This window comes from Erpetoichthys calabaricus, chromosome 6, assembly GCF_900747795.2.
Source record: "Erpetoichthys calabaricus chromosome 6, fErpCal1.3, whole genome shotgun sequence".
NCBI lineage: Eukaryota > Metazoa > Chordata > Cladistia > Polypteriformes > Polypteridae > Erpetoichthys > Erpetoichthys calabaricus.
The window spans coordinates 212,172,719-212,199,220 of record NC_041399.2 but is presented as its reverse complement, the minus strand read 5'-3'; the positions used below and the strand labels follow the sequence as shown (position 1 = coordinate 212,199,220).

Genomic DNA, 26,502 nt, shown 5'->3' with positions numbered 1-26,502 from the left:
CAATTAGAATTATTACGACCCTGGCAGTAGTAACAATGTTATTGAACCCAATGGGCTTGGCTAAAGCTCTGTAGAAGGAACATGTGGGTGGCTTGGTGGTTTATTCTTGACGGCTGTTGTCTCTCCACTCTGAAGTCCCAGCTCGAACGCTGCTTGTGTGGAGTTAGTTTGTCATCCCCCTGTCTCCTGCCCCCATGTCCCCAAATATTAGGCCTGCTCTAGTTGCTGTCTGTGTGGAAGTTGCATATTCTCCTTGTGTCTTGTGTGTTTTCCTCCAGAGCCCCAGACTGTGAGATTAACTTACCAAACAGCCTGGTTGCTTTCTCTGTGGAATTTTACATATTCTGTGGGTGGGCTTTCTTCCCAGTAACTTCGGTTTGAATCCCAGCCCTGTTGCTCCCAGTCTGCATGTTCTGTCTCTTCTGCATGCTCTTTGTCCCACCAATCCTTCCGAGTCCTCCGTGCAATCTGTGCGGAGTTGGCACATCCTTCCCACGTCTCTGTGGCTTCTCCTTCTGTGTCCTAGAAATCCCTGCTTCAAATCCTGGTACATTTGCTGGCCATCAAGAATTTGCACATACTCCATGTCTCTACTGCACCAGGGTCTTCAGTTCAAATCCCTAACTGATTTGCCAGAGTTAGTCCATTCTCCTCTCGTCTGTGTCGGTTTTCCTCCCATGTTTCATAGACTTTGGTTTGAATCCCATCCGAGTTGCTATCTCTCTCTTTCTGCATGGGTTTTACCGCCAATGTCCCAGAGTTCCAAGTTTCAAATCCCAGCCCAGGTGCTATTAGTGTGCATTTTCTGCCACGTCTGTGTGAGTTTTCCTCCCATGTCCCAGAGACTTTGCTGTGGAATTCCAGCCTAGTTGTTGTCTGTGTGGTGTTTTTGCTTCTTCTTCTGCATGGGGTTTCCTCCAAGGGGTTTCTTCCAATCCTTCTGAATCCTAGGTGCAAAATGTGGCCCAGAGTTTACATGGAGTTTACACATACTTCCTAGAGACTTGGGTGTGAATCCCAGCCCAGTCACTCCCAGTCTGCGTGTTCTGTCTCTTCAGCTTGCTTTTTGACCCACCAATGCTTTTGAGTCCTCTGTGCTATCTGTGTGGAGTTTGCACATCCTTCTCTGGTCTCTGGGGCTTCTCCTTCTACATCCCAGGGTCTCTGCTTCAAATCCTGGTACATTCACTTGCCATGAAGAATTTGCACATACTCCATGTCTCTGGATTGGTTTTCCTCTACTGTTCCAGGGTCTTCGGTTCAAATCCCTAACTGATTTGCCAGAGTTAATCCGTTCTCCATTCGTCTGTGTGGGTTTTCCTCCCATGTTTCAGAGACTTTGATTTCTATCTCTGTGTGGGGTTTTTGTATGTTCTCTCTCTTTCTGCATGGGATTTACCTCCAGTGTCCCAGGTTTCAAATCCTAGCCCAGTTACACTTAGTGTGGACTTTATGCATTTTCTGCCACGTCTGTATGGGTTTTGCTCCCATGGCCCAGAGACTCCGCTGTTGAAGTCCAGCCCAGTTGTTGTCTGTGTGGTGTTAGCGTCATCGTCTTCTTCTGCATGGGGTTTCCTCCAATCCTTCTGAGTCCCTCGGTGCTATCTGTGCGTAGTTTGCACATCCTTCCCATGTCTCCTTGGCTTCTCTTTCTGTGTCCTAGAAGTCCCCTGCTTCAAATCCTGGTACATTCCCTGGCCATGAAGAATTTGCACATACTCCATGTCTCTGAATTGGTTTTTCTCTACTGTTCCAGGGTCTTCGGTTCAGATCCCTAACTGATTTTCCAGAGTTAGTCCATTCTCCTGCATGTTCACCCAGTGTCTGCGTGAGTTTCCTCCTACAGGCCAAAGCCATGCAGGTTAGGTGCATTGGTGATCCTAAATTGTCCCTAGTGTGGGCTTGGTGTGTGTGTGTGCCCTGCGGTGGGCTGGCGCCCTGGCCGGTGTTTGTTTCCTACCTTGCGCCCTGTGTTGGCTGGGATTGGCTCCAGCAGACCCCCGTGACCCTGTAGTTAGGATATAGCCGGTTGGATGGATTGATGGATAGTCCATTCTCCACTCGTCTGTGTGGGCTTTCTTCTCAGAGACTTGGGTTTGAATCCCAGCCCAGTCACTCTCCATCTGCGTGTTCTACATGCTTTTTGTCCCACCAATCCTTCAGAGTCCTTGGTGCTATCTGTGTGGAGTTTGCACATCCTTCCCATGTCTCTGTGGCTTCTTCTGTGTCCTAGAAGTCCCCTGCTTCAAATCCTGGTACATTCGCTGGCCATGAAAAATTTGCACATACTCCACGTGGTTTGGTTGGCTTTCCTCTACTGCTCCAGGGTCTTCGGTTCAAATCCCTAACTGATTTGCCAGAGTTAGTCCATTCTCCTCTCGTCTGTGTGGGTTTTCCTCCCATGTTTCAGAGACTTTGGTTTGAATCCTGTCCGAGATGCTATCTCTGTGTGGAGTTTTTGTATGTTCTCTTTGTCTCTTTCTGCATGGGTTTTACTTCCCAGTGCCCCAGAGTTCCAGGTTTCAAATTCCAGCCCATCCCAGTTGCTGTTAGTGTGCATTTTCTGCCACGTCTGTGTGGGTTTTCCTCCCGTGTCCCAGAGGCTCAGCTGTTGTCTGTGTGGTGTTTGCATCTTCTTCTGCATGAGGTTTGCTCCCATCCTTCTGAACCCTAGATGCAAAATGTGGCTCAGCTGCTATCAGTGTGGAGTTTGTGCCTTCTTCCCAGGTCTCTCTGGTGGGTTCTCCTTGTAGGTCCCAGAGTCCCTGCTTCAAATCCTGGCCCATTTGCTTTCCATGAAGAATTGGCATGTTCTCCAGGTGTCTGCATGGAGATGTGGAGTGTGTAGATTTATGCAAGTCCATATTTGTTTCCTTTTCTGCAGGTACTTCAGTTTTCCTTCTCCAAGACGGGGGTCCCCAACTCTAGTCCTGGAGGACCACAGAGGCTGTAGGTTTTCATTCTAACCCTTTTTCTTAATTAGTGGCCTGTTTTTTGCTGCTAATTAACTTCGTTTGAATTAATTGACTTGCTTTTTTGTAAGATTTGTTCCTGTGAATTTCTTCATCGTGCCTCGTGAATTGCTTCATTTCTTTCCTTAAATGGCACCCAAACAGAAATCAAATGTGAAGTGAGGGAGTCAACAGAAGACCACCTAAGTCAGGGCCTCAAACTCCAACTGGTTGCTCAATTAGGCGCAGATTCTTATTGTTAATCAAACCTGTTCTTTAACTCCATGGCTTGTTGCTGCTTTCCTTGTGCAGTACAAGACCTGTCTGAAATTGTGGATTTTCTCTTTCCTAGAAGCCCTGTTAAAATGTTTAGGGGACCTGAGCAGATCAGCATTCCTGAGACCTTCACCAGTTTTTAGATATTGTATTACGGACACAGTTTGCTGGTCATGTTTTAGCTCATTTTATATCTCATTATTGTTTGGCTGATAAAGAAACAAGGGGTCTGAGTCAATGAAAATGAAATCAAAAGAAATTAATTAGCTGCAAAAATTGGTCACTAAGAGGGTTAGAATGAGAACCTGCAGCCACTGTGCTCCTCCAGAACCAGGAGTTCGTTACCCCTGCTCTAAGCCACATGTTTTGTTGATTGGTAACACTTGAACTGCTGTGATGGACTGCAGTCCCATCCCATCCAGTTGCTGGACTCGAGTCTTTGGTCTAACTTCTGGCCGTGTAGTTATCTGTGCCAACTTTGCACATTCTCCCTGTATTGAAATGGATTTTCCTGCCATACCTCGGTGGGTTCAAATCCCAACCTGGTTGCTATCCGTTATCAGACACACTAGAGGTAAGCAATACAAGTGCCTTGGAAAGCAGCCCCTCTATGTCCACCATGTTGGAATGAGTTTTTCTTCCAGGGAGGAGATGACCAATCGGGGAATGAGATGGGTGTAATGAGCAGGATCCAGATTAGGGAAGGGCCAGGTAATGAGCACAGAAGTGCATGATGGGACAGCAATAAACAAAACAAACTCACAATCAAGGGTTGTCTCAAAAAGCCTCAGCAGTGTGGAGTGCTGGGTCAAGTTGGGAGCTCCACTCCACTTCTTTTCTTTCACCTTCATGTCTTCCTTATTTTTTGGCCTCACCTGAGCAGGCTCCCTATATAGCCATAATTGGGCCCTAAATCTGTCTCTTCTGCATGCTCTTTGTCCCACCAATCCTTCTGAGTCCTCAGTGCTATCTGTGTGGAGTTTGCACATACTTCCCCTGTCTCTGTGGCTTCTCCTTCTGTGTCCTAGAAATCCCTGCTTCAAATCCTGGCACATTTGCTGGCCATGAAGAATTTGCACATACTCCATGTCTCTACTGCACCAGGGTCTTGGGTTCAAATCCCTAACTGATTGCCAGAGTTAGTCCATTCTCCTCTCGTCTGTGTGGGTTTTCCGCCCATGTTTCATCCTGTAACGCCACTCCACTCCTTTTCTTTCACCTTCATGTCTTCCTTATTTTTTGGCCTCGCCTGAGCAGGCTGCCTATATCGTCCTAATTGGGCTCAGGTGTAAATGTGACACCTCCTTCCTGGAACGTCCATTCTAATGAGGCTCTGACCAAAAGGGGCGTGGCCTTCTCTAAGTGCAGTGGGCGGGTCATATGCCCTCATTGGTCGTCCCCTCAGGGCTGCAGAGGGAAGAGATGAAGGCGCAACAGCACCGCCTATCGTCCTAGTGTAGTATCACAAAACTTTGTTGAGCCATGAAGGTGATCCTGTGTAATTATTATTATTATTACTGTATATGAATTATATAAAGAAGCAAGTGGACAGAACTGTTGGTTCACAGCTCCACAGATAGATCAATAAATATCCCATATTTTTGGGATTTATTTTCCAATGAGGGCACCCCTAAAACGTCATATCCATCCACTCATTTTCTGACCTGCTTATTCAGCTTTGGCACCAGCCCAGGATCCTCCCCTGACAGCAACGAGTGCAAGGCAGGAATCAACCCTGGGTGGGATGCCAGTATGAGTGGGCAAACTCACATGAAGCAAACGTGTCACCAGTTCACCTAAGCTGTATGTTGCTGAGATGTGAGCCGGGAAAAAAGAAGGAAACCCACAAAGACAGAAAGGAGAAAACGCAAACTCCAAAGAGACGATGGTCAGACGTGGAGTCCAAACAGCGGTCACCGGAGCTGAGGGGCAACAGCACTAACCACTGCGCCACCCAGCACCTTGCTTTCTGTTTGTCCCCATATTATTAAAAAAAAAAAAAAAATGAAACTGAGGTACTATTAAATTGCACTTAATTTTTTTTTGACATTTTCTGGTTGTGGACTGCTGGCTGCTTTGATGATCGTCTGCTGCCATATTGCAGCCTGCTGCTGGCCCAGGACAGGCTTGTTCTCTTTAAGACCCTGTAATTTAAACAATAAGCTCATTTTCGTAGATAATTCCGAAGCGTGCACAGTATTGTTCATAGTATGCACTTTAGATGGAAAGTATAAGTGAATGTAAAGAATTGTCATAAAAAACGGCTAATTCTAATGCATATCATTTGTGTATTGCTTTTTGATTTCTAAGGATCCTGTAATACAGTTAAGCCTCTGTAAAATGGTACTTGTTAATTGTTATACGTAGATGAAATACAAAGAAAGACGTCTTTCATGTTTTAATGTTATTTTCTACAAACATTTGATTCTAACAAAGGTCATTTATGTGCTATATAAAGTTGAATGTGTGTTTGTCTGGTGTGCAAATCCACACATACACACACGTTGAACCCGTGTCGATAAATGGGATTTTATTCTTGTGCTTTAAAGTGTTGAGAAGAATTCGGATCTAATTTCTTTGCTTCCACCCCACCATTTATTTGATTCATCAAAAATTTCAATTTCCGGTTTTCAACGGATTTCGACATTTTGGGGTCTCCTGATACCGAAAACACTGATATCTTGATGATGGGTGTCTGTTTGTCTGTGTGTCACAGTTTCTAGAGCTAAAACCGCTGGGCGGAAAAATACCAAAGTCGAAATGTAACCCTGTTCTGAGACGACGATGTGCTGATTCGTTTTTGAACCAAATCGTGCAACAGAAAGGACCATTCTGGAGCAGACTCGAGCCTGGGGACCCCGCTGTGGCTGCAGGTTTTTGTTCCACGCTTCTGTTTCTATTTGGACTCCTGGGCTAATTAAGTGAACTGTTATTTCCCAAGTTCTGTGTTTTGGGAACAATATAGAAATTAGAAAACTGTTCGGTAAAAAAAATATAATGTACTAAGCAGTTATATGGGAATAATGTGTTTTTTCTTTGTAACAATATTTTTGTCTTGATTTTTATTCTATTTTTCCAGGTGTTCTAATAGTTTAATCCGTCATTTACTAATTAGTGGCTCTGACGCTAAAGTAGCTGCAGCCTTTCACGATTTCGTGTTGTTTGCCTGGCTGTCTGCTCTGCTCGTTTTTAATGGTCGTTTTAAGCTACGATCAAGGGAGCAAACGGCACAGCTGAAGGGCAAAATAGAAAGAAATCAGCACAAGAGTTAAGCATTTAAATCTAAATGTCTTAATAAAGGTAAATATCATGCTGCTGTGCTTTTCTGAATGTAGAATTAGAGAAGAGGAGAAAAAAAAAAAACAGCTAATGAGAGGAATGTCCTCAGTTGTTGTCACTCATTACAAAGGTCAACAAGCATTTTTGCTACTGCACTGCAAAAAAATTTCAGTAAATTTAATGGTAAAAATACTGTAAATGGTGAAAGTAAAAGACCTTTTCTGAAAAAAAGGAAAGTTACCTTATGTGCTACTGAAAATTACCTGTATATCTTAAACAATACATTTCATTATTTTTTACAGCCAAGTTCTGTAAAATCGATATTTTTCTACCTTCAAAATATGCTAAATACCGTTTACCTGATGCATTACAATTACACTGAATAAATCTGTTAATTTTACAGTGTAAAACTGTTAAATAGCGAAGGTAAACAACCGTAAAACGGTAAAGCGCTGTTTCAGTAAAACCGAAATTACAATATTTGCATAAGGACACGCCCCCTTTTACAATATTGTTCCTGGTGAACCGCATACCTTTGAATAGTAGGGAAAAAAACTTAAACACAGCAGATGTATTTGTCCCTGCGTGCTGAAGGTTTTTTGAGGTTATGGAAGCTGATTTATGGTTGGCTGTATTCGATAAGCTGGCACACCTGTAGGACACCATACACCACAAAAGCAAACTTTTCTTCCCCACCAGACAATGTGCCCTAGTTTCCTTAAGCATTGAATTGTTTTCAATGTGTATAATTAAATGGTACCTGCTTGTTAAGCGGGCAGTCATGTACAAGGAACCTCAAAAGGGTGGGAAAGGCATCCCCAACATCCCCACCCTGCTCAGGGCCTTCTTTGCCTGCAACTGCATCCGCAGGACACTGACGGAGTACAGCAGCGGATCGTCCGGAAACTCCATGTCCCGCTTCTTCCTCCTGCCAGTCTGGAAGAGGCTCGGCTGGGACAAGTGGGACAGCTCCTACCCTTACAACTGGGACACTCCATGGTTCTACACGGATGTCGTCCGCTTCGTAAGGGACCACGGACTTCAGGGAGTAAAGCTGGACCTATGTAAGCCGAAGACCATCTACAAGCTCATCAGAGCCAAAGACACGACGGAGACTATCGGAACCCTACCATCCGCAACAGCCACGGTGGTCTGGGAGAACATAGCCTCCAAGGAACTGACAAACAGGCACAGGGACCTGGCGTGGATGGCCGTGCGGGGGGGACTGCCTCTCCGCTCATTCATGCATGCCAGGAATCTGTGCAGGTACAGACATTGTCCATGGTGCATCGTGCGGGAAGAAGACGCACTGCACCTCTTCTGGGAATGCCCAGCGGCACAGTTACTCCTTGACGCCGTAGAAGAGGAACTGGAAGAGTCGGTACCCAGAGACAAACTTTCGCACCATTCGGTGCTCTATGGACTTTTCCCGGGTACCCACTCGCTGGAAGCCACCAAGGAGGCATGGCGTCTCATGTGCTGCGTGAAGGACGCTCTATGGGTCGCCAGGAACCGCCTCGTCCTCAGGAGGGAAAGGATGACAATCCAGGACTGCTGCACATACATCCGCAGCCTCCTCAGAGACTATTCTATTCTGGACTCCTTGAAGAACTGAGGATATGCAAAGGCACCTCTCCCTCCAAGAGGTGCATTAATGTGACTTTTGTTTTACTGCAGCCATTGGCAAAGCCCTGTCTTTGAGGACAAGCCTTCGAGGATGGGGACCAAGTCAAGACTGCAATAACCTGTAAAAAGTAATACAATGTGGAACAGTATATTGAATGTAGTGTTAAATGTGATCTAATTTGTAAACAAAATATTATCACGGCTTGTAACATTGTAAAGGTTTTTTGTTTTGTTCATATATTTGAGCAATGCATATATAAATATGGTGTTGTAGGAATGGAATAGTGTAAGACTGTATCAGACTATAGCTGAATACAGTTGTTTGTATTTTAGTAGACAGTTATATATTGTAATTGTACTGGATTGTGCTTTATGTATATCATATATGTAAATAAAGTATATTTTTTCAAAAAAAAAAAAAAAACCTGTTTGTTATTGATTGTTGTTACTTTACTGACGCGAGCTGTGTATGGGGGTTTAACCCTGACAGTACTTTCTAATGGTTTATTGATTGACATATTTATTACACTACATGAATTTCTGGGTATGGTTAAACATTCCCTACTGATGGAATGTGTTGCAAACAGATTTTACTACAAAGTTCTACTATAGACCTAAATATATTGTCACCTTATTTACTACAGTAAAATTTTGGCAACCCAGCTGCCAGTACTTTACCATAATTGTAACATTTTTTTTAAAGTGTACCATAGACCTAAAAATATTGTCACCTTTTTTTACGGTAAAATACTGGCAACCCAGCTGCCAGTATTTTACCATAAATTTAACATTATTTTTTTTTTTTTACAGTATGGAAGTTTTTCACCTTTACTGTAACAAATTACACTTGCTGACTCCAAATCTGAAAACTGTTTTCATCCAGCACGTCCCATTTTTTAGTTATGATGCTCCAGGTCTTGGACAACTAGGGTGACGGACAGTAAAGGTGGATAACCATTTTGATAAATACCGGTACTGTAATTCCATTAGGGAGGCCATTGAGATAAAAAGAATTCACCACACGATAACAGCTGTGAGTTGTTTACCTTGTCATTGTTAATTTTATTTAAAAATTACTAATTTTTAATTTGCAGAAAAAATATTAGTTACTGATTACCAGGTCTTATATGACTCTAAAGTATAATGACACCACTCAGACATGACGGTGCAGTAGGTGGAGGTTTTACTGTTAAACGTAACATTCCCTTTCAGGACATTTTGTTTGTTAGATTCACCATTACTTTGAAAATTCTGTCAAGGCGATGGACAGAAACGGCGATGCTTTTCAGCATTTTAGAAATAAGTTATGTCTCGAGAAAAGTGAAGCCAAAATTAAGGAAGGTGTTTTTGTTGGCCCTGAAATCCGTGTTATGGTGCTTGACGAGGAGTTCACTGAATCGGCACCCTCATTCGTGCGGGTTGTCCAGAATTTTCTTGGCAGTCACAGAGCAGAGAATAATGCTCTATCATAAATGTTAATTAATTAATTGATGTTCTATCAGATGGTTGTGGCGAGTGCCCTCTTCTACGTGGTGGTGTGCTGAGGAGGCAGCATAAAGAAGAGGGACACCTCACGCCTGGACAAACTGGTGAGGAAGGCAGGCTCTATTGTAGGTATGGAGCTGGACAGTTTGACATCTGTGGCAGAGCGACGGGCGCTGAGCAGACTCCTGTCAATCATGGAGAATCCACTGCATCCACTGAACAGGATCATCTCCAGACAGAGGAGCAGCTTCAGCGACAGACTGCTGTCACCGTCCTGCTCCACTGACAGACTGAGGAGATTGTTCCTCCATCACACTACAGTATGTGACTCTTCAATTCCACCCGGGGTGGGGGGGGTAAGCGTTAACATTATACAAAGTTATTGTCTGTCTGCATACCTGCATTTTTATTACTCTTTAATTTAATATTGTTCTTTATCAGTATGCTACTGCTGGAGTATGAGAATTTCCCCTTGGGATTAATAAAGTTTCTATCTATCTATTAGATAGGTGTGAAAGGCACTATATATATATATATATATATATATATATATTCTTCTATCTATTAGATAGATAGAAAGGCACTACATGATAGATAGTGTAGCAGTAGAGGCTTTTATCGACCTCTTGAACCCTCAGGTACCATGCCAAACACCAGGTAAAAGTCCAAGACTCTTTATTTTTATAATAACACAGTGCACAAAGCACCCTCCACTCCACACTACTCATATAATCAATAAACACTCTACAAGTACCAATGCTCCTCTCCCAGACACTTCGCCACCCTACCTCTCAGCTCAGCTCAGTGTCTGGGCTTTCCCAGAGTCCTTTTATACCCCCTGACCCGGAGGAATTCCTGTCCAACAATCCACAAGACCTTATTACTTCTGGGTCAGGGTAAAAGTCCTTTTCTTCAACCTGGAAGTACGTCATTTCTCCTGTTCATGTGACCAGGATGTACTTCCAGGTTACAGGGCACATAACAGTCTGATAGCCCCCTTACAGCGACTCCCGGTGGCCCCCATGGTATCCAGCAGGGCTGCGCATACAAACTACAAGGTCCATGAGGCCCTGCTGGAATTTGGGGAACCTCCATGCTGTTGGGAGAGCTCCACCTGGTGGCCTGGAGGGGTGGGCTGGAATATTTAGCCGGCCATCCATCACAATAGATAGATGTGAAAGGCACTATATATATTTATCTATCTAATATATAGATAGATAGAAAGGCACTACATATCTATTATGAAGTGCCTTTCTTTCTATCCATCTATCTAATGCTGAGCTTGTGGAGAACCTGCTGAAAGCATATCAGCTTACGGGAGCCAGAATGTCACTGAAGACACATTTTTTTTACATTCTCATCTCGACTTTTAGCCACCAAACCTGAGTGATGTCAGAGATGAATATGGGGAATGATTTTATCAAGATACAAAGGTGATGGAATACTGATATCGGGGAAAATTCACTCCGTTCATGATGGGTGACTACTGTTGGTTCATGTAAAGAGAGACGGATGTGCAATAAAAGCGAGTGCCTCAGACATTTTTGGGCCCGCTGACCTCGCTTTTATATTGAGGTAAATTGACATAAATATGCTTTAAGGTGTCTCTGGTATCGTCTTCTGGTTTGTTTTCAGAATAAACACATTCAAACAATTTTGGTAGGACAGAGTCCAAACTCCAGATATCGTGTTGATATATTGATATTCAAAAGTGTCAAAACGTCAATGATGTGTATGTCAAAAACCTGACGTGCTAGCTTAATTCCGATTTAATATATGAAATCAGTGTAAAAAACTTAATAAGGAGATGCTCTAAACTTCCCAGTAGCAAACAAAAAATGTTTTTTGTAGACCAGTGTTATGAATCTGGTGGAACAAAAACCTGCAGCCACAGGGGGTCCCCAGGACCAATCTGAATAATTGCTGTAGACACTGTATATGATCCACCTTAATAAAAAATGTATGTCGATGAGTAGGTAAGGCACACACCTGACTGTAGAAGGTGCCACAGGTGACCAAAAGCAATACAATTTATATTTGTATAGCCCAAAATCACACAAGAAGTGCTGCAATGGGCTTTAACAGGCCCTGCCTCTTGACAGAAACCCCCCCCCCCCCCCCCTCCCCAACTGCCTCGATTCTCTAAGAAGACAAGTAAATAAAACCCTTGTAGGGGAAAAAAATGGAAGAAACCTTGGGAAGAGCAGTTCAAAGAGAGAGACCCCTTTCCAGGTACGTTGGGCATGCAGTGGGTGTCAAAAAGAAGGGGGTCAATACAATACAGTACAATACACAGAACAGAATAAATCCTCAATACAGTATAAAAATAAAAATTTTACAAGTATGGACCAGAATTTAACAGTAGATGATATCCCATAATATGATTTGGATTTGTTTAGAGTCCTGGGGACCTCAGCCATCAAGCTGCCTCCCCCTATTGGCCATTCCACAGCTGAAACAGCGCTGCACCGGCCAATCCAATGAAAGGACCCCTCTACCCCACCATTCCTGCAATCCTCCATCAGGGATGACTTTATCTTAGGCAGGCAAAACAACATGGCAGGTGGGCCGTGTACCAAATGCCACATTTGAGTACCAAGAACAGGTGAGGGTGAGTAACAAATTCTAACTATCATGTTACTGATGTTTTAGTGCTAATGACTAACCGCAGAGATGCAGTCTGCACATTTAATCAGCAGCTCTACTCAGGGTGTGCTAAACTGAAGTCGTGAGACTTCAGCCGGGATTTGAAAGCTGAGACCGAAGGGGCATCTCTTATAGTAGCAGGCAGACCACTCCACAGTTTAGGGCCCCCTTGTAACTAAAAGCTTGACCTCCCACTGTCATTTTATTAATCCTTGGAATCATCACCGGACCGGCATCTTGAGATCTTAATGTGCACTCTGGTTTGTAAGTCATGATAAGTTCAGACAAGTAAGCCGGACCTCGGCCATTTAAGGCTTTATATGTTAAAAGGAGGATTTTGAAATCTGCCCTAAACTTAACCGGGAGTCAGTGTAAGGATTTAAGAACTGGAGTTATGGTTCATATTTTCTTGTTCTTGTAATAATTCCTGCAGCCGCATTTTGGATTAACTGGAGGCTGTATAAAGAACAGTTTGAACATCCAGTGAACATCGCATTGCAGTAGTCAATCCTACTAGACAGATAGATAGATAGGAAAGGCACTATATAATAGATAGATAGATACTTTATTAATCCCAAGGGGAAATTCACATACTCTAGCAGCAGCATACTGATAAAGAACAATATTAAATTAAAGAGTGATAACAATGCAGGTATACAGACAGACAATAACTTTGTATAATTTTAACATTTACCCCCCCCCCCCCCCCCAGGTGGAATTGAAGAGTTGCATGAATTATTTTCTCAGAATCCTGTTTATTTAGAAAGTGCCTTAATTTCCCAACATTTTTAAGATGGACAACTTTGTAATGTGCGCTTTAAATGACATGCTAGAGTCAAAGAAAACTCCGAGATTTTGGGCTGATTCAGTAAAATTAATGGGGATTCCAACTGAGTTAAATAATGACAAAAACCAAGCCATGAGGCTGAAGAAATTGCCTACAGAGCTTAGAGACAGTTTTGTCTGTGAAATTCACTATGGTTTTCCTATAGTTTATCATGTTTTTTCTACTGTAAAAATTTTAGTAGATTGCCATGGTGGTCCATTGGCGGCACTACTGCCTCACAGTAAGGAGGGTGTGACCCACAATGGACACACGAAGAAACTTCTATTAATGTAATGTCCCCGTAAGAAAAAGAATGCTGCAGTGGATAATTGTTCATCGACAAAGGAAGAAATAAAGAACCTGGCCATCACAATTCGGAAAGGAGCAACAATGGAACAAAAAATGAATATGCGAAAGCAGCGACTTCTCTTTATGGGCAGAGACTGAATTATAAACTGTTATTTCATAGGCAGTAGCGACACCTGCTGGCGGAACATGCTCATTTAAAACAAAAACGTTCAGATTTCGGTATATGTAGTATCCTTAGCGTCATGTTAATGTTACCGGCCTCAGACTTAGGGACACCGGGGCCAGGTACAAGCCACTGTCGCTACAGGGTGTAGCCGCAGCGATACGGTGAAAAACATAAAAGAAGCAGACAGCAGTTCTGAGTCTCAGACCCAGAAATATAGAATAATAATAATGAATTACATTTATATAGCGCTTTTCTCAGTACTCAAAGCGCTATCCACACTGGGAGAAACCGGGAAGCGAACCCACAATCTTCCACAGTCTCCTTACGAGAAATGCTTCGATCCGCATAGATCAACATGACGATCAGTTCAACAATGGTGCATGCAAATTCCCTTTGCAGAACAACAGTGTAAACACATTTACTTTGGTTCAAGAATACTATTGTAGGCGGAGTGGTGGCTCTGAGGCTAAGGATCTGCGCTGGTACCCCGAAGGTTGCCGGTTCGAGTCACTGCCAAAAGAGATCCTACTCTGCTGGGCCCTTGAGCAAGGCCCTTAACCTGTAATTGCTCCAGGGGGCGCTGTACAATGGCTGACCCTGCGCTCTGACCCCAAGGGGTATGCGAAAAAACTAACAAACACTGTTGTAAGTCGCTCTGGATAAGAGCGTCTGCTAAATGATGTAAATGTAAATATATTGTTGTCAGCTATAAAGAAGTACCTGATTAGAAACCAATGTCCCCAGAACTCGTTCATTTTCAAAGGATGCAGACAGTTCTGTATCACCACATCGTGTGTGGATGTGATACTAATCAAAGCAGTCTGATTAATTAAAGCAGGTGACTCTTTTGCAAGAGAGGTAAATATTTATGTCCTGTAGATGGCAATCAACAATAACCTGTTGCAGAATTTTCCAGGTATTTTGCCTTTTCTTTTAAACGCCGAATTCTAGCCTATTACATTTACCCCCTGAAAAATGAGTCAAAAACATTATTGTTTTGGCGATTCTGTATTCATAATGGTCCATATTGGATTATATCCTTGTATTGTATAGTTAAAAGAAATAATAATAATTTACTTTGACAACATGCTTTAAATTGAGTTAAATCGAGTTAATAAATATATAAATCCCGTGCTAAAACACGTCAATCTGTCCTTATTTAACTCCGTACTGTGTTTAGTTTGGCCTTTCTCGGCCGCCGTCGTTTGGTTTCCATGGCTACTGAGGAAGTGTTGCGGTAGTTTGAGTTGCAGTTTGTGAAGCCAGAAAGGAGAAGGACAGCATGGTGCGGAGTGAGTATGATTTAAATGCATACAAGTATTTGTGACTGTCCATTTTCCGTGATTGACATAAACACAGTATGTTCTGCCCGGATGACGGTTACCTCGTGCTTAGGCCCGCCGGTGGACTTTTCGTACGTCCGAGAGTGGGCCATTTATCGGGTACTGTAGTGGCTTCCTCCGAAAAAGGGGGCCGTTTAGAAGTTGACGAGTCGGGGAAATCTATTGAACTAGTTAAACAGACTATTAATACCTGTACCTGAGACCACTGAACACGTGCTCGATGTAATATGCCGTCGGAAGATATTGGAGGAGCGGAGTTCGCTTTAGTTTTCAATGCAAAGCTCCCTCGTGTACCAGTAGTGACTGGTTTGCAATGGGAGTCAAATGAAGTATACGTCTTTATGAGCGATATACTTAATAAGTGTTATTTACAACTATACTGGTCAGAAAATCGGGCCACGCTTCTATTTCATTTAATCATTCTATAACATTATAGCGCCATTCCCCTTCAATGATATTCAACTGCAGAGCCGCAGTGCCAAGCATCATCACAGTTAGAAATATATTTATTTTTATGAATTTTGAGCAATAACGGATAAAGTCGGGTGTCGAATTTAAAAGAACTATTAATGCTACTGCTATGTTATGTTCGGCATGTTCTCCCTGTTTTCGTGTTTTTATTCTCCCTGGGCTGTTTGTTGTCTCTCCCACCCCCCCCCCCCCCCCCCCTCCCAAAAATAAACGGGTTATGTCAACTGGGATGTCTAAATTGGCCTTTTGTTTGCGTAAACAGTAGCAGTCATAATTGTGGAGTCATCTAGAAATATTTGTTTTTTGGTAGAATTTGATACTTTTTTTAATCAACACACCATTACACTGAATTAAAATACTGTACATCTATCCATTTTCCAACCCGCTGAATCCGAACACAGGGTCACGGGGGTCTGCTGGAGCCAATCCCAGCCAACACAGTGCACAAGGCAGGAACCAATCCCAGGCAGGGTGCCAACCCACCGCAGGAATTAAAATACATGCAAGACATAATTAGTGTTTCTAAAGGCGATTACCATTTGAAGTGAGTGATTTTTCATTTATAATTCACATATGAATGTAAAGCCCCATTTTCAGTAGCCATTCCTTCAGTGTCCTAATGGTCAATTCCCTTAGTGTGTCTGTAATTAGTCATATTTAACTCTTTTCAGCAGCCGGCAGGAATGCGCAGCAGAGCAGCTGCCTTCTGCCCGAGCTGTCTTCATACGGGCGCCACCCGGCCCAGGCGAGACACTGAAGCAAATGTGCAAAGCAAAATGCTCCGTGGACAGTGTTTTGCGTATTATTGCTGAATGGGACTCTGACTTATTTGACTCCGCTTTTGATGCAAGTGATCTGGAGATCGAAAACAAAAGTTATGTTACGAGCGTCAGCTGACTGGTTCCTCAGCCGATCGTAGTGCTGAACGCGTTCGTGTAGCGGCCGGCAGCTGCGTGAAGACACACCTAACATGTTGTGTTAGGTCGACCTCCACCTCGAAAGAGTTAAATGCTAAATGGTTATTACAAAACCTTTATTATTGTATTATTATTTACATACTAGCTGTGCTACCTATTATTTTATTTTATTTTTTTTATTGATTTTTATTAGAAGCAAATAAGTATCCATCCATCCATCCATCCATTTTCCAACCCGCTGAATCCGAACACAGGGTCACGGGGGTCAGCTGGAGCCAATCCCAGCCAACACAGGGCACAAGGCAGGAACCAATCCCGGGCAAATCAAACTTAACAAACCAAAATTCAAACCCCACCCAAGAGAAAGAAAAGTACGGAAGCTTATTAGGGCCACGGTGAAAAAATAAATACGGACACCGTGCAGAAAAAAAAAAAAAACTAAATGTCGAGATTAAAGTCGACATGTTGACTTTATTCTCGACATTTCCACTTTATTCTCGCCATTCAAGTCGAGATTAAAGTCAACATTTTCACTATTCCAACAATTCTCGTAGTTTTATTTTGTCAGTAGTAAAATCGCAAACTAAACTTCATTTTAAAATGAATATTTTAATTTACTAGATTTTCTCAAACCCTGTCATAAGTCAATGTAGCACATTAAATGCTTTGTGTTAAGTGTTCCCTGACATACGGACAAACAATCTTCCACAGACGCTGCAATCACGTTCCGGGAAAGTGTATTATAGCAAGGAAATGATGAGAAAAATTCTCGTCAGCATAACTTGTAGGCAGGAGGAGATTAAAATGAACACAAAAGAAGCTATTGAAATGATTGCAAACGCCTGGGCGCAAGTTAAAGAAAGCACTATAGTAACAAATACAGAATCTCATTACAACGAAATTTTAGTTATAACGAAATATGTTTTGGGTCCCTGGGAGTTCGTTACAACGGAATTTGACCTGTTTATTGTAGATCGACAGATATGAACATGAATGTGGAAGGCAGTATATTGTAAATAGGTAAATAGATAGATGGTGCCGGCACTTTTTCACTAATTCTTCATTTTTATTCAAATCACTCCCCAACAGTTACAGAGGATTTGATTAGGAAGCGTGCAGAGCATAACAATTGTGAAATTTTTTCACTAGAAGAAATTTCCTTACATCAGCAAGAAATCGAGAAAATCGAATACATTGACAAATGGTGCAAGGAGCTGAAAATCCTTTACTTGCAGAACAACCTGATTGCCAAAATCGGTGAGTCCTTTCCGTTTTCTTCTATAATGAGATTGTCGATCCAGTTTTAATTTTGTGAAGAGGCTATCGAACGATATAAATTGCAGTTGTTTAGTAGATCCAGATAGAGACACACAGGACAAATAAGACAGCTGTCACACACGTGCGATTGGGAGGCAGATAAAGGGCCTGAATAATAATAGTACCATGCCAGACCAGGGGATGGTGAGCTGCACTAATTTTCTCTCTTTCTCAATGCTCTGCAGGCCCATCCACAGGAAATCCCGCTAGGTCCCGGCACTCTTGATGACATCACTTCCAGCCCTCATTTCCGGCACGGGTGCTATTGGTGACGTCCTCAGGACTGGAAGTGATATCGTCCAAGGCGCTGGGAACAGAAGTGATGTCATCAAAGGTGCTGGGTACTAGTGGGATTTCCCGTGGATGGTCTGCAGAGGATTGAGAGAGAAAGTCCGTGCAGCTCGCCTCCCCCTGGTCTGGTGTAGTACTACTATTATGCAGGCCCTTTTGCTGCTTCCCAATCACCCGTGTGTGACACAGCTAATCAATAAGTAAATAAATCAACAAAAGTAAACTTGACGAGTACATCAGGTAGAAGCAGTGAATTACCTGATAGCAGCAGGCAGAAAAGACCCCTAGGAGTGCTACTTGGCACACCCTGGTGGAATGAGACCGTGACTAAAATTGCTCCCAGAGAGTGCCTCATGGAGGGGATTTTTCATGATGACTTCCAATTTTTCCACCATCCTCTTTTCCACAACACCTTCCACTTTGTTCAGGATTCTTCCAGTGATGGCGCAGGCTTTCCTGAGAAGTTTGTTCAAGCATTGTGTGTCTTTTAAGCTCAAGTTACTTCTTTGGGAGACCAGAGCGTAGAACACCACACTGGCTACTATGGACTGGTAGAACATTTTCAGCACCTTGCTGCACACATCCTAAAGACCGGAGTCTCCTTAGTAAGTCCAGTCTGCTCTTGTGCTTCTTGTCCAGGGCCATTGTGCTGTCAGACCAGTTTGGTTGGCTGTTTATGTGGACCCTGAGGTACTTGTAGCTCTGCACCACTTCCATGTCCTCCTCCTGAATGGTGACAGGTCTCAGAGGCTCTTTGGCACACCAGAAGTCCAGCAAAATCTCTTTTGTCTTGCTGATGTTAAGTTGCAGGTTGTTGTGTCTAAGGAGAATATTCTAAAAATACTTTGTTGTTCTACATTGATTCATTGAATGTTGTGTCTTCACTGTTGGATTAAGCATGTTATGGTTCTTGCTATGTAGCGCAGATCAGGTAAGTGACAAGGAGTCATCCAGCCCACAAGTACATAACGCTGATCCGTTGCATCACAGGCTCTATGTGTGTCAGTTTATCACAGTGATAGAAGGTCATGAGATGCAGAGGGAGACTTGAAGTAATTTGGACTCCCGAGTATAATTTTTATTGCAGAGAATCACGCTGGATATCATGGCCGGCCTGTACACTGGTGCAGAGTGGAGGCAGAATCTCGGAGTTCTTCCCAGTTGATTCTGGGGTCTGTTAGTTGTGTGTTCTGCTCCTACTCTGTTCACTGCTTGCATGGGCTAGATGTTGGGCAGGGTCGTGGGGTCCAGCAGCTGTGGGGCATCTGTTAGTGAAGAGAGATTCACTGATCTTGACTTTGGCAACGATGCGGTGATCTTCGCAGAGTCAATGGAGGCTCTGATCGGGGCTCTCGAGAGACTGAGTGAGGGGTCTTAGTGTCTGGGCTTGTGACTGTCGTGATAAAAACCAACATCCAGACCTTTAATGACTTCTTGGGAACATCAGCAGGGTGTCTGTCTGCGGAGAGAGTGTCGACCTCATCGAGAGGTTTACTTACCTCGGCAGTGACATTCATGTCTCTGGTGACTCTTCCTATGAAGTCAGTAGATGGATTGAGAGAACATGGGGAGGTCATGAGGTCACTGGAAAGGGGTTTGTGGCACTCCCGCTATCTCTGCAAAAGTATGAAGGTCCAAGTCTTTAGAGTACTGGTGCTTCCTGTTTTGCTATATGGTTGTGAGACATGGACGCTACCCAGTGACCTGAGGTGAAAACTGGACTCTTGTGTCTCTTCGGAGAATCCTTGGGTACCGCTGGTTTGACTTTGTGTTACTCATGGAGTCACGAATGTGGTACATTACCTGCACTGTGACGGAGCGTCAGTTACGGCCATGTGGCACAATTCCCCAAGGGTGATCCAGCTCACAGGATCCTCATTGTTGAAGGCCCGAGCAGTTGGACCAACCCAAGGGGACTCCCATGTAACACCTGGCTGCGGGAGATAGATGGTCATTTCTGGAGGGGGGCGCTGGACCCCGTGTCTGCTTTGGGGGTTGTCAACCAGGATCTCGAGCTGTTTCGTCGTGTGGTTGGTGCGGCAATGTGCTGTACCAGTGCTTGCTCCCCAACCTGACCTGACCTGATCTAACCCACATGACTGTGACACCATGGTTAGCCTTGCTGCCTTACAGCTCGGGTCACAATAATCACTCCAACATAGTTGGCTGAAGCTTTCGTATATCCTGACGAACATCCCACCAATATAATCCACTCAAGACTTGTCTCGCCTCTCCTTCCCCTTTGACTTCAGTGCAGTTTGCCAAAATTTCCAAACATTTACTCATTTTCACTAAACTCGAAGTAAAGCAAAATGTGTGGGGTTCACTTTACTCCTCACTCTCGGAGAGTAACAACGGATCTCCAGATGTCAGGACAGTTGAGAAAATCGCACAGTGTAAGACCACCCTTAGCAGATTTGGTGTTGTCTATTATTGGATTGTGTCTTTTTTGAAATATGTTTGAGTTCTTTGGATTATTTTTGATCTTTGCCTTCATTAAATAAATCAAAATGAAAAAGATCAAGTTTTCATTTATTTTTGGCCAGGGGTTTGACATTTCCCCTCTTCCTTTAAGTGATTTTCTTGAAAATGTGGAATTAGGGGTTTGGTTTTCTACATTTTTCTTGTTCACTATTTTTTTTTTTTTTTGTTATTATTAGAGGTTTATAGTTGAGCTTGGTAGATTTTTAGGATGCAATAAAAGTATCAAAAGGCAGTGACGTTTGCTTTTTATTTTTTTTTATTTTACCCTACAGAAAATGTCGGCCGGCTGAAGAAACTGGAGTATCTGAATCTTGCTTTAAACAATATTGAGCGCATTGAAAATCTGGAAGGTAACGTGTCCATCTGGTGGTTTTGTGTTTCTGTCCGTTCTGTTATTAATTATATTTTAATGCACTCTAAAACATGTCTTGGGCAGCACAGTTGCACATTGGTTAGTGCTGCTGCTTCACAGACCCAGTGACACAGGTTCAAGGCCCACGTCCAGTTACTGTCGCAAAGTGATGCGGTCTGATGGGGAAGAATTCTCGATCCCAGATTAATTTTGTCAGTTTGTATACATAGAATGGCAGGACTCCAGCAGGTATTAAGAAATGTACTTAACAAAGATGTCTCAGGAGCATACTATACAAGATGTTGGTCTTGCATTGTAATCACTTATATGCTAACAACTCTGAATTCAGACAAAGCTTATATTGTTATGAATATTCACGCCTACCTTCCTGACCATTCGTAATACTGGCTTCCCGATGAGGTACGGGTATAAACTTCATCCCAGCTGGTACGCCAGTCCCTCCACCACATTACATTGGATATAAAAAGTCTGCACCTTTGTCAAAATCACAGATTTTGTGTAATCTATATATATAAATATTAATGTGTGTATGTACAGTCATATGAAAAAGTTTGGGAACCCCTCTTAATTCTTTGGATTTTTGTTTCTCATTGGCTGAGCTTTCAAAGTAGCAACTTCCTTTTAATATCTGACATGCCTTATGGACACAGTAGGATTTCAGCAGTGACATTAAGTTTATTGGATGAACAGAAAATATTCAATATGCATCATAGCAAAATTAGACAGGTGCATAAATGTGGGCACCCAACAGAGATATGACATCAATACTTAGTTGAGCCTCCTTTTGCAAATCTAACAGCCTCTAGACGCTGTCCTCCTATAGCCTCTGATGAGTGTCTGATTCTGGATGGAGGTATTGATGACCATTCTTCATACAAAATCTCTCCAGTTCAGTTCAATTTGATGGACAGCCTGCTTCAAATCATCCCATAGATTTTCGATGATATTCAAGTCAGGGGACTATGACGGCCATTCCAGAACATTGTACTTCTCCCTCTGCATGAATGCCTTTGTAGATTTCCAACTGTGTTTTGGGTCATTGTCTTGTTGGAATATCCAACCCCTGTGTAACTTCAACTTTGTGACTGATGCTTGAACATTATCCTGAAGAATTTGTTGATATTTTGTTGAATTCATCCGACCCTCGACTTTAACAAGAACCCCAGTCCCTGAACTAGCCACACAGCCCCACAGCATGATGGAACCTCCACCAAATTTGACAGTAGGTAGCAGGTGTTTTTCTTGGAATTCGGTGTTCTTCTTCCGCCATGCAAAGCGCTTTTTGTTCTGACCAAATAACTCAATTTGTGTCTCATCAGTCCAAAGCACTTTATTCCAAAATGAATCTGGCTTGTCTAAATGAGCATTGGCATAGAACAAGTGACTCTGTTTGTGGCGTGCATGCAGAAAGGGCTTCTTTCTCATCACCCTGCCATACAGATGTTCTTTGTGCAAATTGTGCTGAATTGTAGAACAATGTACAGATACACCATCAGCAGCCAGATGTTCTTGCAGGTCTTTGGAGGTGATCTGTGGATTGTCTGTCACCATTCTCACAATCCTGCTCATATGCCGCTCCTGTATTTTTTCTTGGCCTGCCAGACCTGCTGGGTTTAATAGCCACTGTGCCTGTGGCCTTCCATTTCCTGATTCCATTCCTTACAATTGAAACTGACAGTTTAAACCTCTGAGATAGCTTTGTGTAGTCTTCCCCTAAACCAGGAGACTGAACCATCTTTGTTTTCAGATCTTTGGAGAGTTGCTTTGAGGATCCCATGCTGTCACTCTTCAGAGGAGAGTCAAAGGGAAGGAAGCACAACTTGCAATTGACCACCTTAAATACCTTTATATCTCATGATTGGACACACCTGTCTATGAAGTTCAAGGCGTAACGAGCTCATCACACCAAGTAATCAGCATTGAGCAGTGACAGGCATTCAAATCAGCAGAATGACAAGGGGACCCACATTTGTGCTCAGTCAGTTTTTCACATTTGATTTAATTTCATACGACTAAATACTGTGTCACTAAAAATCTTTGTTCGGAAAACTCCTAGGAAATTAAAGACATACCACTGTTATCTTTTTTGTTGAAAGTGGAGTCAGTTATTATGCAGGCTAAGAGGGGTTTCCAAATGTTTTCATATGATTGTATGTACAGGTGCTGGTCAGAAAACTAGAATATCATGACAAAGTTGATTTATTTCAGTAATTCCATTCAAAAAGTGAAACTTGTATATTAGATTCATTCATTACACACAGACTGATGTATTTCAAATGTTTATTTCTTTTAATGTTGATGATTATAACTGACAACTAATGAAAGTCAGGGGTCTAGGGGTCTAGGGACAGCTAAACTATACCTGAGCTCTATCAGAGCCACTTGAATTGATGTCAGGGGTCTACTGACAACTGTTTGAGATGAGACTTGCTGGGATTGGTTAATTCTGAATGCAGCCACTTCCTTGATTATTAAAGGGGGTCTTCATACTAATGACACACCAGGTTTGTGTAGAATTTTTAAAAATGTTTTCACTAAACAGTTTTGCAATAAAGGTAATAATAATAATAATTCTTTACATTTATATAGCACTTTTCTCACTACTCAAAGCGCTCTCCACACAGGGAGGACCTGGGAAGCGAACCCACAATCTCCTTAGTTCTGACAGGATTTCTCTTATTTTCATTTTTTTATTACATGTAATCTGCAGTTTTGGTAGGGGTGTGTAGACTTTTTATATTCACTGTATTATGTGGTGGGGCAGGTGTGACATTTCTCTTTATGGCAAAGAGGCAGCAGCTCATGCACAGGGACTGGCTTCCCAGCAGCAATTGATGGGAATACCTTATACAGTTGGAAGTCCAGCATAATTGGATGGATGACGTGGATGGCGAGGCATCTTGACTAGAATGGTTAGCAGTCTTTATGCCTGGTTGGGTGGTCAGAAGAAATGTCAGACATTGGGAGACTGCCGCCTATGTGCAGGTTGTCCCCATACAGAATGCCTGACACCTGGAAGGTCTTTCAGGGATGACATGTCACTTGTGTCAGGTCACCTCATATCTGATGAGAATCTTATCCTTCAAGATGTTATATCCTCAGTAGTAAGCTGTCTGAGTCAGGAGTGGCACGATCGTATGCACTCATTCCTTTTTAGGCCAGCGATGTCTAAAAGCAGTTGTCTCAAAGATTAAGAGGAGTTCCTCAACATCTTCTTGGATGGAATGGAGTAGCTGCAAGGGTCCACATGCTCTTTCTTTATTATCCCGCTCCAGCTACAGCTTCTCGTTTTATCTTGAGCAAACCATTTATTTCTTTCTTTATATCTTTATGAATATCTTTTCTGAGCTTATATATGGCCGTGGCCATTGTAGCGATCATTACCTTCAGTTCAGACAGTTTGTTTTGGCTTTCGTGCTCCACAGGTGAAGTGGCAAGCCCTATTTCAGCTGATGCTCGCGAGGAGTAGATGAAAGCACGGCTTGCAAGGCCATTTCCAGTTTCAAGTGATCTTCTGGAATTGTCGAGCTACTGTAACTTGCATCACTTGCACATTTTCTCCCATTTTCCCTCTTGACTGGAGACGATGCAGCAGAGCGGGGGTCCTGGGAAGTCTGTGCGTTTGCCTGTCTGTTCCAGATCAGTCTCTGAAAGGCCGTACCTTGAACTTAGACTTGATCCCAGTCTAGGCTTGGATGTAGCTTTAGATTTCATTTCTTTCTGAGCCCGTTTCTTGCAGCTCATGTTTATATATGCTTGTATATACTGTAATAGAACCTCCTCGGGTTGGGTAGATACAGGATTCCTCGGGATAATAAGAAATAAGAGAAAAAATAACACTGCTGCTAACGGAGCTCCGCTTCAGACGTCCATCTCCCATAACGGATGAGACCAACTGACAAATGCTCTTTCTTTACTCAAGACTTCCCTTGCTGTCATTCATGCTTCTACTTTTACAAAGTCTGTCCCCTGGGTGAGTACCTGGACTTGTAGTGTCTGGAGTTGTTAGCTCAGGGATACCACCAAATCTGCAAGGTCTTGTGCATCATTCATTTTTCCACTGAAATCCTGCCGACTACGCCACTATAAGAATGATAAAAAGACAGAGTTTGGGCACCAGGCGATGAACCTCGTTGAATTTAGATTGGTAATAAAACCAAAAAATAAGCAGTGAAGAAAAACTGTTTTCAGCCCGTGCACTGGTCCTGAAGTGTCTTATTCAGACAGGAGTCACGGAATGATAGAAGAGTTCTCACATGTGAGAAAGAAAAAAACATTATTAACTGTAATGATTATAAGTATTTAACAAATATCAAGGACTGTATTTTATATTAATCATGTTGAAGAGAGCTATATGATTTTTACTTCTATATGATTTGTTCTTCATTTAGGTAGAAAAAGAATTAAGCTTGTGCACAGAATTATTAGATTAACTTGCATTCTTTTATGAGAAAATGCTGACCTCTTGATACTAACAGAACACCCTGTGATGATATAAATCAATGTGATAGTTTCTGAATTCTTGCTTAAAACTATAAGAAACATGTCCCTTATGGATTAATAAATAAGGATTTATTAATCTAACCAAACAAAATCTAATGAAGATATTAAAGCTATAAGAATGTAATTTCTTTATAACTTGTGTGTGTATGTGCTGATAAAGGCGTATTTTTAGGAATGTGAGTGTCCTGATGACTCTTTAAGTTGGTAATAAACTCTGTACACTCTTCCATGTAATAAATTAGGATGTAACCGTAATTTACAGCAATCTATGTATGACCTCAAAATGAAGTGCCATGCTTTTTTCTGTCTTTGGTTAGATAATAAGCTAGCTAGATAGATAGACAGATACTTTATTAATCCCAAGGGGTAATTCACATATAAAGAGAGGAATTATTTCTTTTAGGCAGGATGTCTGTTCTAACCAGTCAGTGGCACTGAGCTGGGGGGGATGCAGTCTCTTTGACTCGCCAAGAATAAAGAAATTGCTTTTTATTTTAAATTGGTGTTTTTGTGTCCCATTGTTTTTGACTTCAGCGTCCACACATGCAAAGGAAAATCCTAGCAACTGCCACTTTTTTTTTTTTTTTTTTTTTTTTAATTGAATTTTTATTAGTTTTTGGAGTTCTTAGGTTTTTCCTGATGTTATAAGGTAGTGGTGATGGCCAACTATGTCTTAATTGCACAATGAAAGAAGCTCATATGTACACCATATTTTACATACTGCAAGGCAAAAGCCTAGCAACTCCACTGACCAATGAGGACAGACTGCCTACCAATGAAAATGTTGGATTACGATCACGTGATTGAAATGCTGCGACTGCGTGATTTAAATGACAGGTGGTGTTGATTTGTGTAAAAAAACAATATTGTGTACATGAAGTTCAGGAAAAATTATATCTAGAGATTGTTAATTATAGGGGCGACATCAATTTCTCAATTTGCTGAAAACTTGAAAGATTTGACATACAAGGTTTTTCAATAGTTGGTGAGACTTCTGGAAGGGCTGACTATAAATACCCTAGACCAAAAGGGACAAATCTCCCTGCAGAAGTGATGTCACAACTCTTTGAGCCTATGGTCTTCAGTTCTGAGGACAGAAGAGAGAAAGATGTACGTGCCAGTGTCAACCTGTGGCTTGCGGTGGAATTACAAGCATTAAAGCCCTGAAGATCTATCCATCCATTATCCAACCCGCTATATCCTAACTACAAGGTCAGGGGGGTCTGCTGGAGCCAATCC

The 26,502-nt window shown here is 42.4% G+C and overlaps 1 protein-coding gene and 1 long non-coding RNA gene across 3 annotated transcripts in view; both read left to right on the top strand.

Annotated features, from left to right (window-relative positions):
• The window catches only part of LOC127528393 (uncharacterized), a 104,431-nt gene continuing 77,929 nt past the window's right edge, over positions 1–26,502 (top strand). The window contains exons 1-2 of one of the 2 annotated variants that reach the window (XR_007935278.1): positions 1–1,367; positions 2,456–2,927. This is a non-coding gene — a long non-coding RNA (uncharacterized LOC127528393). Of the gene's footprint in view, positions 1,372–2,455; positions 2,928–26,502 lie in introns of both variants that reach the window. The other variant, XR_007935277.1, reaches the window with a different exon arrangement.
• dnaaf11 (dynein axonemal assembly factor 11) overlaps positions 14,795–26,502 on the top strand; it is an 82,154-nt gene continuing 70,446 nt past the window's right edge. The window contains exons 1-3 of the mRNA XM_028790886.2: positions 14,795–14,856; positions 17,385–17,552; positions 20,660–20,737. Of these exons, the coding sequence (XP_028646719.2) occupies positions 14,847–14,856; positions 17,385–17,552; positions 20,660–20,737 (256 nt within the window). The 5' untranslated portion in view covers positions 14,795–14,846. The remainder of the gene's footprint in view (positions 14,857–17,384; positions 17,553–20,659; positions 20,738–26,502) is intronic.